The 13,423-nt window shown below is 41.7% G+C and overlaps 2 protein-coding genes across 4 annotated transcripts in view; one reads left to right on the forward strand and one right to left on the reverse strand.

Annotated features, from left to right (window-relative positions):
• Nucleotides 1-8,038, reverse strand: part of HMMR (hyaluronan mediated motility receptor) — a 261,939-nt gene extending 253,901 nt beyond the window's left edge. For 2 of the 3 annotated variants that reach the window (XM_069199359.1, XM_069199358.1), the window contains exon 1: nucleotides 7,856-8,038. In XM_069199359.1, coding sequence (XP_069055460.1) covers nucleotides 7,856-7,901 — 46 coding nt within the window. In that variant the 5' untranslated portion in view covers nucleotides 7,902-8,038. The remainder of the gene's footprint in view (nucleotides 1-7,855) is intronic. The other variant, XM_069199357.1, reaches the window with a different exon arrangement.
• A 682-nt stretch (nucleotides 8,039-8,720) lies between these two features.
• The window catches only part of NUDCD2 (NudC domain containing 2), a 105,248-nt gene continuing 100,545 nt past the window's right edge, over nucleotides 8,721-13,423 (forward strand). The window contains exon 1 of the mRNA XM_069199360.1: nucleotides 8,721-8,958. Within this exon, the coding sequence (XP_069055461.1) occupies nucleotides 8,770-8,958 (189 nt within the window). The 5' untranslated portion in view covers nucleotides 8,721-8,769. The remainder of the gene's footprint in view (nucleotides 8,959-13,423) is intronic.

The following is a 13,423-nucleotide window of genomic DNA, read 5'->3' on the forward strand; positions in this document are numbered from 1 at the left end:
ACTTAATATAGCACACACTGTGTACCATGCCCAAGTCACTGCATCTAATATATGTAAGTCACCCCACCAGAAGAGGCTATAAGGCCAATGACAGGGAGCATTATATTATATGTGAGGGCTAGATCAATTACTAAATGGTACAAGCAAACTGGGAAGCCATCTAAGTATATGTACTGGGCACTGGTCATTACGAGTTCCGCAGCTACATGATGGCTTTACTGAAACCTATGGTGTTTGGTATGAAACACATTGTCTTAAGTGCATACTGTTGTCAGTACTGTAATTATTATGGCATGCACCCAGAGGGCACATTAGGGATGCCCTTTGAAACCCACTAGTCTTAGTGCGCTGGCTGACTGGTCTTAAGTCAGTCACCACAGACAAGTTTCTGACCCCATGTGAGAGCCAGCGCTTTCCTAGGTCAGAAAACAATGCCTACTCCAGAGGTGTAATGACCTCTTCCTGCAGGACAGCTACTGTAGGAGGCAGACTAAGCAATGTACCAATGTAGGGGTACACTATGCAGATAGCTGAGGGACTCAGATGTGTAAGTGTTTTGTCCGGCAGGTCAGCTAATTAGAGGCTCTCAAAGGCTCTTGGGGTACCTGCAGGCGATGGGAAAGATACCCAGTAGAACGACTACTGGAATGGAGCTGGCCCCTGTTGAAGTCCCTCGATGTGCAGGTGAGTTTTTGCAGTAGTGGTGTTCCGGCTGAACACAAACAAGCCTTCGTGCTTGCAACTGGCTGGGGTACTCCAGGTACTGGTGCATGAAGGCTCAGCGCCTCAAAGACTGTCTAGGTCGATAGGGCTGATGTTAGAAATGTGGTCTCTAGTTGGCAGTCGTTTTGCACACTGTCCATGTAGAAACCCTCACTCTAGTCAGGATAAGGTAGATACCCGCTCAGATAACCCCTGCTCACCCCCTTGGTAGCTGGGCACGAGCAGTCAGGCTAATCTCAGAAGCAATGTGTAAAGCATTTGCACATAACCATAACACACAGTAACAAGTGAAAACACTACAAAAAGGACACCACGCTGGTTTTAGACAAATAGCCAATATTTATCTATATAAAACACGACCAAAAGGAGAAAAATCCAATAGACAGTAATAAAGATATGAATTTTGCAAGAACTTTAAAAATACAGTTCCTTAAAGTTGATAGCTCTAACTAGGGCTATCACTGCATCATACTCAACAAAACCAACAGTTCAGACCAGCTGCGGCGTCGTGGGCCAGCTACAGTGTCGGAAGACCCACAAACAGTACCTTGGATTTGTAGGGAGGCATGATCCTCGGGGTGAGATCCTGAAAGCAACGTCACTGCCGGAGGTCGTTGGGCCCTTGAAGTCAACAGTGTTGCAGCTCGAACTCCAGGTTGATGAAATGAGGAGCACTGGCGGGGATGGAGTCGGGGCTGCGGTGCGAAGAGGGACAATGCAATGTGACGTGCCCAACAGTCACGGTGCAAGCAGCGGCGTCATTGTTCCTGAAGCACTTTCGTCGGTAGACCCAAGTTGGCAGCACAGGACACACTCCGACCCGTGGACGCTGCACGAGGGACGTCCGCAGACGACACTGGAGTCAATGGTGCTGGCATCGATGGACTGGGGCTGTGGTGCAGGAGAGGATGGTGCTTTGTGTACCTCACGGCAGTGTCCACAGGCCACACTGCAGGCAGTGGTGCTGGAGTCAGCAGGAGCAGCCTTGCCTGGGATGCCCAGGTTGCAGTGTGAACAAGGCAATGCCAGAGTGCAGGGCCTACAGGTCAAGGTGCAAGCAGCGGCTCGGTGACGGCGTTGGTAAGACCAGGGTTGGCGTTCAAAACGGTGCAGTGCAACACCATGCGGAGCCGGAAGGTCACTATGCAGGCCAGGGGCATTGCAGTGGTTTTTCTTTTTTAATAGCACAGAAGACACAATTCCCAGTGCTGTTGGCAGATTAAACTGAAGTCTTTGGAGTCCCCGAGACCTCCAACAGGAGACAAGCTCTACTGCAAGCCCTTGGAGAACTCTCTCAAGCAGGATACACAGTAAAGTTCACCCTTTGCATTCTTTTAAGGCAGACGCAGCAACTGCAAGCCAACCCGGCAAAGAAACCCAGCATAGGGGCAGTACTCCTCCTCCAGCTCTTTTCCTTCCCAGGGGTTCCTCTTGATCTAGAAAAGGATTCTAAAAGTCTGGGGTTTTGGGTCCACTACTTATACCCCTTTCTGCCTTTGAAGTAGGCATACTTCAAAGGAAAGTCTGTTGTTCACAAGATCCTGCCATGCAGAGGCCTGGCCTCAGACACTCCAGGGGAGTCGGAGACTGCATTGTGTGAGGGTAGGCACTCCTCCCTCCACACTAGCTCAGATGGCCTATCAGGCTATGTAGGCTACACCCCAGCTCCCTTTGTGGCACTGTCTTGAGGGAATTCACAACAGCCTAACTGTCAGCCTGACCCAGACGTGGAATACACTAGCAGGCAGAGGCTCTGAATGGTTTAAGCAAGAAAATGCCCACTTTCTAAAAGTGCAATTTTCAAACAATTTAAATACCTACTTTACCAAAAGATGTATTTTTAAATTGTGAGTTCAGAGACCCCAAACTCAAAATCTTCATCTGCTCTCAAAGGGAAACTATACTTTAAGGATAAATAAAGGCTTTCCCCATGTTACCCTTTGAGAGAGATAGGCCTTGCAACAGCGAAGCCCGAACTGGCCGAATTTCACTGTAAGGACATGTAAAACTCATCAGTACCTGTCCCACCTTTAACATACACTGTACCCTGCCCTTGGGTCTGTTTTAGGCGTGCCTTACATGTAGTAAAGTGGGCATACTTGCCAGGTCGAATTGGCAGTTTAAAACTGAACACACAGACACTGTAGTGGCAGGTCTGAGACATGTTCACAGGGCTACTCTTGTGTATGGCACAACTAGTGCTGCAGGCCCACTTGTAGCATTTGATTTAGAGGCCCTGGGTACCTCTAGTGCACTGTACTAGGGACTTACTAGTAAATCAGTTTTGGCAATCATGGCTAACCCAATGACCAATAAAATTTACACATGGGGCACTTGCACTTTAGCACTGATCAGCAGTGGTAAAGTGTGCAGAGACAATAAACCAGCAAAAATAGATCACAAAAAAACAGGAGGAAGGCAGCAAAAAGTTTGGGGATAACCCTGCAAAAGAAAGCCATTTCCAACAGCTGCACTCCCAGACAGGCAGGATCCTCTGCCAGGCGAGATACACCCATGGTGGACCAAACGGTCAGCAAAACTGACAACTGGTCAGTCACAGTTGGTGTAGGGAAGTTGCTTCTCTATGCCAAGGGAGATTCTGACTGTGTGTGTGTGGGGGCAAATGTGAAGTGCTGGGAGTCTGCCAAGGATCTGGGTGCATGCACGGCTGCAGGAAAGGTCAGGGTCTTTGCAATCCTCAAACAGGATCAGGCAGGATTTTCACCACGTCCACAGCTAGTCAACATTTCTTGTGTCTTCGGTTCTTATTTGTCCTTTTTGTAAACAGGTAAATCTGAGATCCTGGTGTCAAGAGACCACCTAAGTAATAACACTTCCTGTGGGGACTGGGCATAACCCTATCCCAAAGTTCTAAGTTCCACCATAAACAAGAAGGTGGAACCTTTCCTTCATTGAGCACATCAGTCGGCCCCCCTTAGGGATGTGACTAACCTTGTAGTGCAACATTCCCCAGGTCTGGGGAAAGCCATGGTTGCATGTTAAAGGCAGCAGAGGCTTTGACGCCTCTGGTCTTGGTTATTCCCCATACTACTGACAAGCTATGGTTCATCACGTTTGGGCATATTGTTTTAACCACAAATTCTGTGTAGCTGCAGCAGAGTTCTCACGGGTGTGTCAAGTGGCAACAGCTAAATACAAGGAGAACCTCAGTCTCATATGGCTATCAGGTGCTCCCTTTAATCACATGCAGCACTACTTTGTTGAAATGCCTATTTGTAATGGGCTCAAGTTAGATTTTGGTGGTGGTATGTATCTTTTCTCGATGGGTGGAGGTATACCCAAATAAGAGGAATCATAGTTGTAATGTGGATGAATTATTGAGGAGATAATGGATTCCTAGCCCTGGGATCCCAGTTTCTCTTGAATCAGATTGTGGCAGCCACGTCAAGAATGACCAGCTAAAACTTGTGGGCAGCTTTACCGGAAGACTGCCGTTCCACAATTGTTACTGACACGTCAGGCATTGTACAGCAGATAAAATGGGTCACTGAAATTCCTAAGGTGTGTGCATCCAAGGGCCAGATGTAACTAACATATTTGTGTTTGCAAACAGCCTAAAGAGCTGTTTGTGATCTCAAAAAAGCATTTTGGTATGTAACAAGCCCAATTTGCGACTACATACCAATTTGGTATTAGGAAGAGGTGTCAAGGGCGTCCCTTCCAAATACCAAATCGCAGAGGTATGTATGATTGTTTTGCGACTGTAAATTGAGGTTACCCCCTACTTCAAGTAGATGATAACCTTTTCGCAAAGGGGAAGGGGCCCCCAAAGGACCCCTTCTTCTTTGTGAATGCATGCAAAAACGTTTTTTTTTGTTTTGTTTTTTTTAACAGCAGGCAGTGGTCCTAAACTTTTCATTTTTAAACGCATCACGTTTTTCTTTAATGGAAAACGGGCTGCATTAAAAAAAAAAAAAAAAATGTCTTGATTAAAAAGCAATCACAGACATGGTGGTCTGCTGAGCCCAGCAGGCCACCATCCCTGTGATTGTAGGCATTCGCAATGGCTCGCAAATTGCCACCTACCTCATGAATATTGATGAGGTAGGTCCATTTGCAAACCCTTGCGAATCGCTCTATGAAACTCCTGGAGTTCCCTACATTTCAACAGAGATTACTTAATTGCGATTCGCAATAAATCGCAATTAGGTAATCGTTATGGCATAAAATGATACACCTGGCCCCAAGTCTCTAAGGTGGCCTGGTACCCTTCAACTAGTGTTAGTGAGTCTGCAAAGTATTCCAGGCCAGTGGACATGTTCATGTGACGAGCCATAAGACTTCCAGCTGTGCCTGAGATGCCCTGCGTTACAGATTCCTGACTACTACAAAGGCCTTGCTCATGTGCAGCTTTCGGTCTTATCTGGTTGAGCCAACAACCCACCACAGTAAGAGCAGTGCCATGATATCGGTCCGGGCCACTGGGTCTTGGTGAAGATACACATGCAAGAATCGTGCGAGGACACTTTACAGCATGGTTCTAACCAGGTCATTCTGGTCACAAGTAGATTTTAAACGTGAATGCCTTTTAAACTGAACTCACATACACTCAGAATGACTCAAGCTGGAGAAGTATTGACAGCCACTACTGAGTTGCAAGAGCCAAATTCAGCACAAGCAGAGAGCTCAGAGAATGAAGAATAGTACACACACAATTGTCTCAAAGTGAACACAAGACAATAGTGAGGCTAGTGGTGAATGAGGAACAAGAAACCACAGTGACCCAAACTGAAGAACCTGTAAGAGCAAACTGAGCATGGAGAGAAGACAAGCAGTGTAACCGGAAGGGGGGGCAGCAAGAAACAAAGGGTCGCCAATGAGCAGTAAAGAGTTTCTGTGTCTGAAAAACACATTGCAGAAACCATAAACAAAGAGACAGAAACTAGTGAGCAAAGTGAACAGTCAGTAGTTAGAACTGCAAATAACAAGGAGTACCTAATCGAAGGTTTTCATCTCCTTAATGGAAACTTTCCACAAGTATGAAGAATATTGCAAGTACATCTAAAAAATAAAAAACCCTGAAGGAGTTGCAAGAGACAGGCAATTGGAAAACAACTGGAAAAGTCTTTTCTGTTACAGCGAGCTGGCTTAGCGGGCCTCATAGTGGACTTTTTGGGTCTACATTAAGCCCTGTATTGCTTATTGGAGCTTGTGCAATTTCTTTGTTCTCAATATTAAAGGGGTTCAAACTGATGAAAGCAGAAAAAAGGCACACAAAAAAAATACATAAACGTGGAGAGAAATACGATGGTGGCAGGGGACTGAAAAGCAAGAGAAAAAGAAACAGAATTTGAAGGCCTAACGTGTTTGGTCAATCAAGAGTTGTAGGCGTAGGAGGAACCTAGACATAAACAGAGGCAGTAAGCAAACATTCTGAAATGTCATGAAGGAATATGATGACTGCTCTGGAATTGACTGTCACTATCATTTATTTTCATCTAATTATATATATTAACCTGTAACATGCATAACCTTTATTTAAGTGTGTGCACACATACATGTGAAATTATGTTTTTGATTTAACCTATTATAGTAGAATATGTGTATCCCAAAACTGACGCAGGTGTGCCTAGATGCCTAAATCCATTTTGAAGTTAATGTTGCATTTCTGCTTGCTGGACATACTTTTCTTTCTATTTCGGGCACCAGACTACCTGTGTTCTTATTAAAAATATTTTTAGTTAGCTTACAGTTTGAAGGTCATAGTATAGCTATTAGTTTGGACTACGAATCACAGCACATGCATGGGATCGGAAAGGAGGGGAATACTCCTTTATGAGATTGTGAAGGGTGCATTGATGGAATAAGCTAGCATATTATCAGTGAGAAGGAAGCTGACACCAAGTACAGCTGAGGCATTGCCTTGATTGGTTCTTATTCGCTGGGAACCTTCAATATGCATCTCCTGGATGGTATTTTCATTTTTAAAATGTGTGAACTGAGTAAGATTCACATGTTCCTGTCCACCCTTGCAGGCAGTCGTCCTCTCTGGAGACCCAATGCTCCTTTTATGTCCGCTCATCACTTTACTTTCTAGAGCAAGTTCGTTTCTTCACTGTAACCTTCATTTGGTTTTACTTCAATGCTATATTTGCTGACAGCAGCTGCATTGAAACTTTCTGACTAGTCCATAATCTTAACGTTAGAAAGTTTATTTTAAGAGAACAGAATCTTAACTCACTTGCCATGTGAATTTAAATAGCATATACCCGTTTTACTGAATTGCCTAGATTATATTCATACATGCTTTATTCGAGTCACTACTAATTTAAGATTAATTGAGCAGATTAGAGATTGTAGCTTTACGTGTTTGTTAATAAAGCATCATGATTTGCAAAATTACTCTTCTCTGGCATTCATTTTTGGCAAAATCTGCTTCACTTGTAATTGTTTTTTTGCCGAATTTATAATTTTAGCCTCAGTTTGAGACTAAGGTTCGTCAGAGCATTGCGCGGGATAAAATTTTACTGTGCTATCACGTATACTACGTTTTCACCTACAATCCTAAAACAGGCATTGGCTCAAGTGTAATCACGTTTAGAACACTGCCATTAATCCTAGTTGGACTCAGACGGAGTCGAAAAAAGTGCACACAAAGTTGTTATGCTTTATTTAACTGCCTACACACCACAGTATTAATGTACTGAATGGCTATATTGAACGTCTACCAAAATAACAATTGTGGAAACTTAACAGGATCAAAACAATACGCTAGATTCAGCCTACAGCCATGCATGCTGAATAAAACATTACTGACACATTATATGGAATGTGTGCCAAAATAACAACTGTAGAAACGTAACATGCTCCAAACAATACACTGCGCTAGATTCAGCCTACAACCATGTATGCTAAATAAAACATTACTGACTTCTGGATAATTGAGGGATACGTAATTTTTAACCGTGAACCTACAGCACCATAAAAGCGAGCTGTCGTATGCCCTTATCTTTATCGTTGACTGGCAAAGAGATTTTATTTAGTTGAAATAAACAATGGACGAAAAGCAAAATAAAATTGCTTCACATCCTCCAAGTTCACTAAATAAAAGTACGCTGCCTTCCCTTCCATTCAATTCCTACCAGAAAACAGACTTTACAATGTTACTCACCGACGTGTTCGTTAAAACGCTTGATAGGAGCCTTAGGGAACGACATGTCCGCTTCGGAAAATCTCTGGAAAAAAAGACAGTTTTCTCCAAACACAGATAACAAACTAGCGATTAGAACGCCAAAAATCCAACGCTCTCCAAAACTATATCCAACTCAAAATCAACGCTAAAATAGCAAATACTATCATTGGCTAGCAAGTCAACCAATAAAAACGTGCATAAACCCGGAAGTACAACCTTAGAGCCTATCGGGTAGTTTTCTGGGACTTGAACAAGGAGATCGGCCCCTAACGGCCAGAGGTAAATGCCTTTTCAGGTTTGGCAACAGAAAGCAGACTAAAGTGCAGGTGATGATGCCTGCTCGAACAGGAAGAGAACACATAACAAATTCATTACGTTGATACGCATCTTTAAAAATCTACACTTGGGAAAAGCCACAATGAAAAACATTTTTGAGTGAAATGTGAATTTTTAAGCTCTAACATTGTAGATTTTCTGCTTTAATGAGGCACAGGAAACCTCAGCGCTAGCTCCTCATTGTGCGTAGAAGTAATTCTGCCGGCCATCTTTAAGATAGAATGTTTAATTTATAAGTACACAAAATAATAACAATGACGGCAACATGATGTGCGAGAACTGTTCTGCGTTTATGAAACAGAAGAATTAAGACTCAGAAGCCCCGTTAATTAAACAAGGTAAAGATGTATTTAATTTGTCAAACATTTGGTAATATATATTATAAGCAAAACGGGCTCACTCTTGTAATTTGCGATTTGTTTTAAAACATTCACGTGTGCCTTAGTCAGTAAGGTGCCGGTGTATTTATCGCTTCCAATTAATGTCCGCTTTCTATGTCAGTGAAAACATTAGCTCTGGGTACGTTATGAGCAGCAGAGGCACGATCAGATTTAGCTATGTCGGTGCATTTCGATGAGCGCAGTGGTGTGGTTCCCTGCTACACCCCATGGGGGTTTTGGTACCAGACTATGGAGGAGGTGTTCATCGAGGTGACAGTGCCAGGCGGTACCACTGCTAAGGACATCCAGTGTCAAATAGACAGCAGGCGACTCTCTCTGACTGTGAGAGGGAAGGACATACTTAAGGTGCACAGAGGACATTCATCCCTTCCTGATACTGGACATCTACTTTTATATTAGCAGTTTAACTATCCCTATGACGAGGCTTTCGTAACACGTGCAGCTGGCTTCTATAGGAAGCATTTCACTTCAGGTGACTCCTGCTTCCAGAATTGACCATTGGTCAAAGGAAAGAGGGCATCAGATCCTGTTAAAAGCTGTCAAAGGTTCACAGAGGGCCCAATTCACGAAACATTTTGTTTTTTTTACAATAAACTCTTTTGTATGGAAAGTGCGATGTCTTGATCTAGAGAATAAGGGTTATTCTAATTGTGGCATATTAACGTGCATTTGCGAGTGCCTACGTTCCTTTGATGAAAATTTGGCATTCGGTAATTGGGACTTTTTGGGTGGTTCTAGTAGAACTAAACTTTATTTTCTGAGAGCACGTGGAAACAAAGTCTTCCTTTTACCTTTGGTTAAGAGAGATCTCCATCTCAATACATTCCTGACCATTAGAATAGCACGGTTTAGAAGTAACGCAAAAAAACACTGCTGGAGTATATTCAAATAAGGTGAATCGCATGCTGATATGCCGCCCATATTGGTACATGTACAGTTTAAAAATGCTCGCACAGACGCCAATAAGGGTCAACAAAGCCCACATTTTATAAAGAAAGTTACGCATTTCCTTGTAAGAAATGTAACATTTTCTGGGTTAGGTGTGACCGGTTATGTTTGTTTCTAGATGATTTTAGTTTAGGTAACCGGTTAGACGCTGAAGTCTAACGCATTATTTACAGCTCAGATTGACTTTTGTCAAAATTGGTCACCTTTTAATCGAGGTTTTAGATGCCAAGTAGTCAAGGGTAAAGATGAGTTTACTGTTCAAATCTTTCTTTGGACCTGAAATCGGCTTGTGATAATGTGGACAAATGCATGTTCTTTATTTGTGTTTAGATAAATTTGAGGTTTTGGTTTGATTGGGCTTTTATATCTGACGTTTGGGTTTGTATCAGTGAGAATGGTGAATTCTGTTGGCAAAGGCAGCTGTTGTTTCAGAAATGTACTTGTGCTGTAAAACTTGCTCTTTTCGCTTTTAAAAACATACATTAAGTTGATAGATTATAGCAGTGTCTTTACTAGATTATAGTTCTGATAATAGCTTTTCTGATAATATTAGTGCACGTCAGGGTTTGAAATTTTGCCATTTGTTCACAAGTTTACATAAAGAGCTTGAAAGTGGGACCGAAGCAAATAGTTTCAGGGTGGGAATACCCTGCAATTCTTTGCTCCCCCACAAACTGACACATTTAAGAGTATTCTTCAACTCTTCTCGCACTGAAAAGAGCTACAAATTAACTTCTGACAAGGACATAAGTAAAACGTTTCCAGGGTGGGGAAAAAGGGAGTATAGGGAAAGTGAATTTTCAATCACTCTGCTTATTTTCACAAGAGAAAATACACCCATTTAAATTTGCTAATGTGAAAACTGAATTCACAAAAAGTTTGTAAGAAGTATGACTGCTTCCCGTGCTGCTTCTCTTATGAATTCCTAAAAGTCCTAAATCAAAACCCGTGGAAGAACATGGAGCTGGGGGCCCACGTTTCTGCATTTTTTCTTTTAAGAATTGGACCCATAATTGTCATGTTGGCTATAATCATTTTACACTCCTTCTTCCTTATTAATCCTTTTAGTATTGAACTACATCAAACATGTTTTAATGAATGATGTTACAGTGAAATCGTATTTAAAGTTACATTTAGCAAAACAATTTTTTTTACAAGTTGCAATGTCTTGTGCACATGTTAGCTTGAAAGCAAACAATCACCTATCTTGCTTTAAGGCTTTGTAGTTGCATATGATTAGGAAGCATTCTGGGAGCATTATGAGTTCAAATTGTTACATTTTACGAACATATACACGTTTTTATACTGGAACCTCTATCAATAATGCAAACCGGGCTCGTAGCTCACCACATTTCCTTTGGGTGCTAACACTCATAGTAAAAGCAAAGTAGTGAATCATCTGAACAATTTATACACATGGTTTCATATCTTGCCTTTAGTGGCAGATAATCCATCACAGATCCTTACTGTAGCAGGGTAAACTGACAGCCAGAGGGAACCATACTTGTCCTGTCAACAAAATAAACACGAAAACGTGTTCTGCTGGAATCTAAACAATATTTCCTGGACGCCCAATGATAGGTAGAGTGTAATAGTGCAGCGTGACAAAATAAGTGCACAATACCACATGTAAATAGCATATATCTTGGTAGAGTTTTGCTGGTACAACATTTGAATAACAATATTTGTTTTTTATTCAGAATAATGAAATAAGTTAGATAACTTCAGCTTTCTTCTTCACCTATAGAATGAGGAAGAATTGGTAATAGTTACACATATCCCTTTACATGTACAAGATCAAACTGTGTCAATTACTGTATACTGCTAGATCAGAGATTCCCTGTGTTAGATTGTCTACTCCACTGTTGTCTCACATATTGTCAGAGTACATCTCTTTTGTGAAGTAGGCTTACATTTAAACTTTACACAAGATGAGGAGGAGCATGGGATGTTGCAGATGGTTCCCACATATTTTCAGTATCGTAGCCCTGCCAGTACACTACAAAGTACAAAATGTTTTGTGTGTAGTGAGATTCAATTAAATTACGCCTCTCTTCCTCTTTTTCTCCATTGATGTTGAAAACAGAAATATTATTCAAACTTCATTCTGGAACAGTTTTAGGAGTAGCTAACCAAGAGTTGTATTTTATATTGCTTTGTGAACTGATGTACCAACACCCTGTTGCTCGGTCTTTCCTGGAATTTTCTGGGATCTATTACAGTTCACATACGAAAATGAGCTTCCTGTGCTGGTCAGGAAACCTTCTGCAAGTCTATTTGCTTTGTTAACATATATTTTGTGTTTTCCCTGCGACCCCTTTTCGTTGCAACTTGTGTGGATGGATGGTGTGGAATGCTGATAGAATAATAGATGATATAAGAGGTATGGTGTGAAGAGTAGAGTGCAAAGTGCAATTTTGGAACCTTTTGGGGAGTGGCTTGCAGGAAAGCAAGGTGAAAGTATCTTGGGTACTCTATATCAGGCTGCTGTTGTCAACACATTACTAAATAAAAGTTCCATGGTTTACTTGTGGATCCTTTTTCTGTTGTAACACTGACAATGATGTGAGGAACACAGGAGTCTCCAGAGCCTCAGTACAGTAATCCTGAGCACTGGCTGAGAAGTGCTGGAAGGTGCAATTGTACTCCAAAGCTTTGCGTGTTAGTTTTCTTTTTTTTCTTTCTTTTTTTGTTTTTGATTTCTTTAAAATCGCTAAATTAACTGTAACAGGGCCTTTGTGGCAGTTGGAGGCGTAAGCAGTGCACTTGTGGTGGTGATTCGAACCGTAAAGCCGAGGGTGAATCACCATGCCTTTCAGGAAAGCTACAAGGCTGACTACAACCCTGAAGAAAGCACGCAACATCATCTTGTGCCACACTTCTGTACTGATATTTTAAAAGCAGAGATTGTATACTCTATGGCTGGCAAAGCTGTCAAGCGCAGATTGATTTATAAGTATGATCAGCAAGATTTGTAGTGCATAAGCTTGGTTGTAGCTGTCAATATCAGTGGTGCTTTGGGGAAATTCATTTTCTAGATTGTTTCAATGAGGTATTTTAGAAGACCAACCTATTCCTTTTTGTGGTAACTTTGCTGATATAGTCCACAATATCAACATGCCAAGCACTACATTAGAGTCAAGGTGGGTGGCACAGTTTAATCATGACCACACATCAAGTACTGTGGTACATTCCCATTTCAAAAGGAAAAATACATATTTGTGTTATATCCATTCAGGCCACTTCCAGTGTACACATTGATGTTTGTGTGTTCTTTAATTATTTCTGGATTGGATTTGTCACTATGTTAGCCTACGGTGACTACTTTGTGCTATTATTTTGTTTTAAAGTATTACTATGTTCAGTCTAGTAACACCTCCATTGCTTTTACCTGCTCTAGGAGAGCCACTTGTGGATTGGAACATTTGGAAAGTAGTGTTTTTAGCCTACAGAGAGAGAAACTATAAATGGGCATTGTACAATGAAATCTATTTTCACTTTTTAAAACAGTACTTGAGTGATTTATGTTGAAGGAATTTAGTAACTTGACAGTCTGAAGAAACTTGGTAATTTAAGTGTTTTTCATTATGCATCTATGCAAATGGAAGTATGCAATGGAAGAAAATCAATATCGGCATGGAGATGTATACATTTTATTCAAGAAAGCAAGGAAGTGTTGGAACTATTGTATTATGTTTTTGCTTTAAGGTCGCTAGTTATGACTTGTGATTTTGAACAGCTATGAGCCTAAGTGCAATGATTAATCAGAGTGGATTATGCAGGATATTAGAGGCAACTAGAAGGGAAATAAACACAATAACTAAGAAACACGTGAAAAGCCAAAGAAGCCTTGGGGGAGCAA

Source organism: Pleurodeles waltl, chromosome 7 (genome assembly GCF_031143425.1).
Source record: "Pleurodeles waltl isolate 20211129_DDA chromosome 7, aPleWal1.hap1.20221129, whole genome shotgun sequence".
Taxonomy (NCBI): Eukaryota; Metazoa; Chordata; class Amphibia; order Caudata; family Salamandridae; genus Pleurodeles; species Pleurodeles waltl.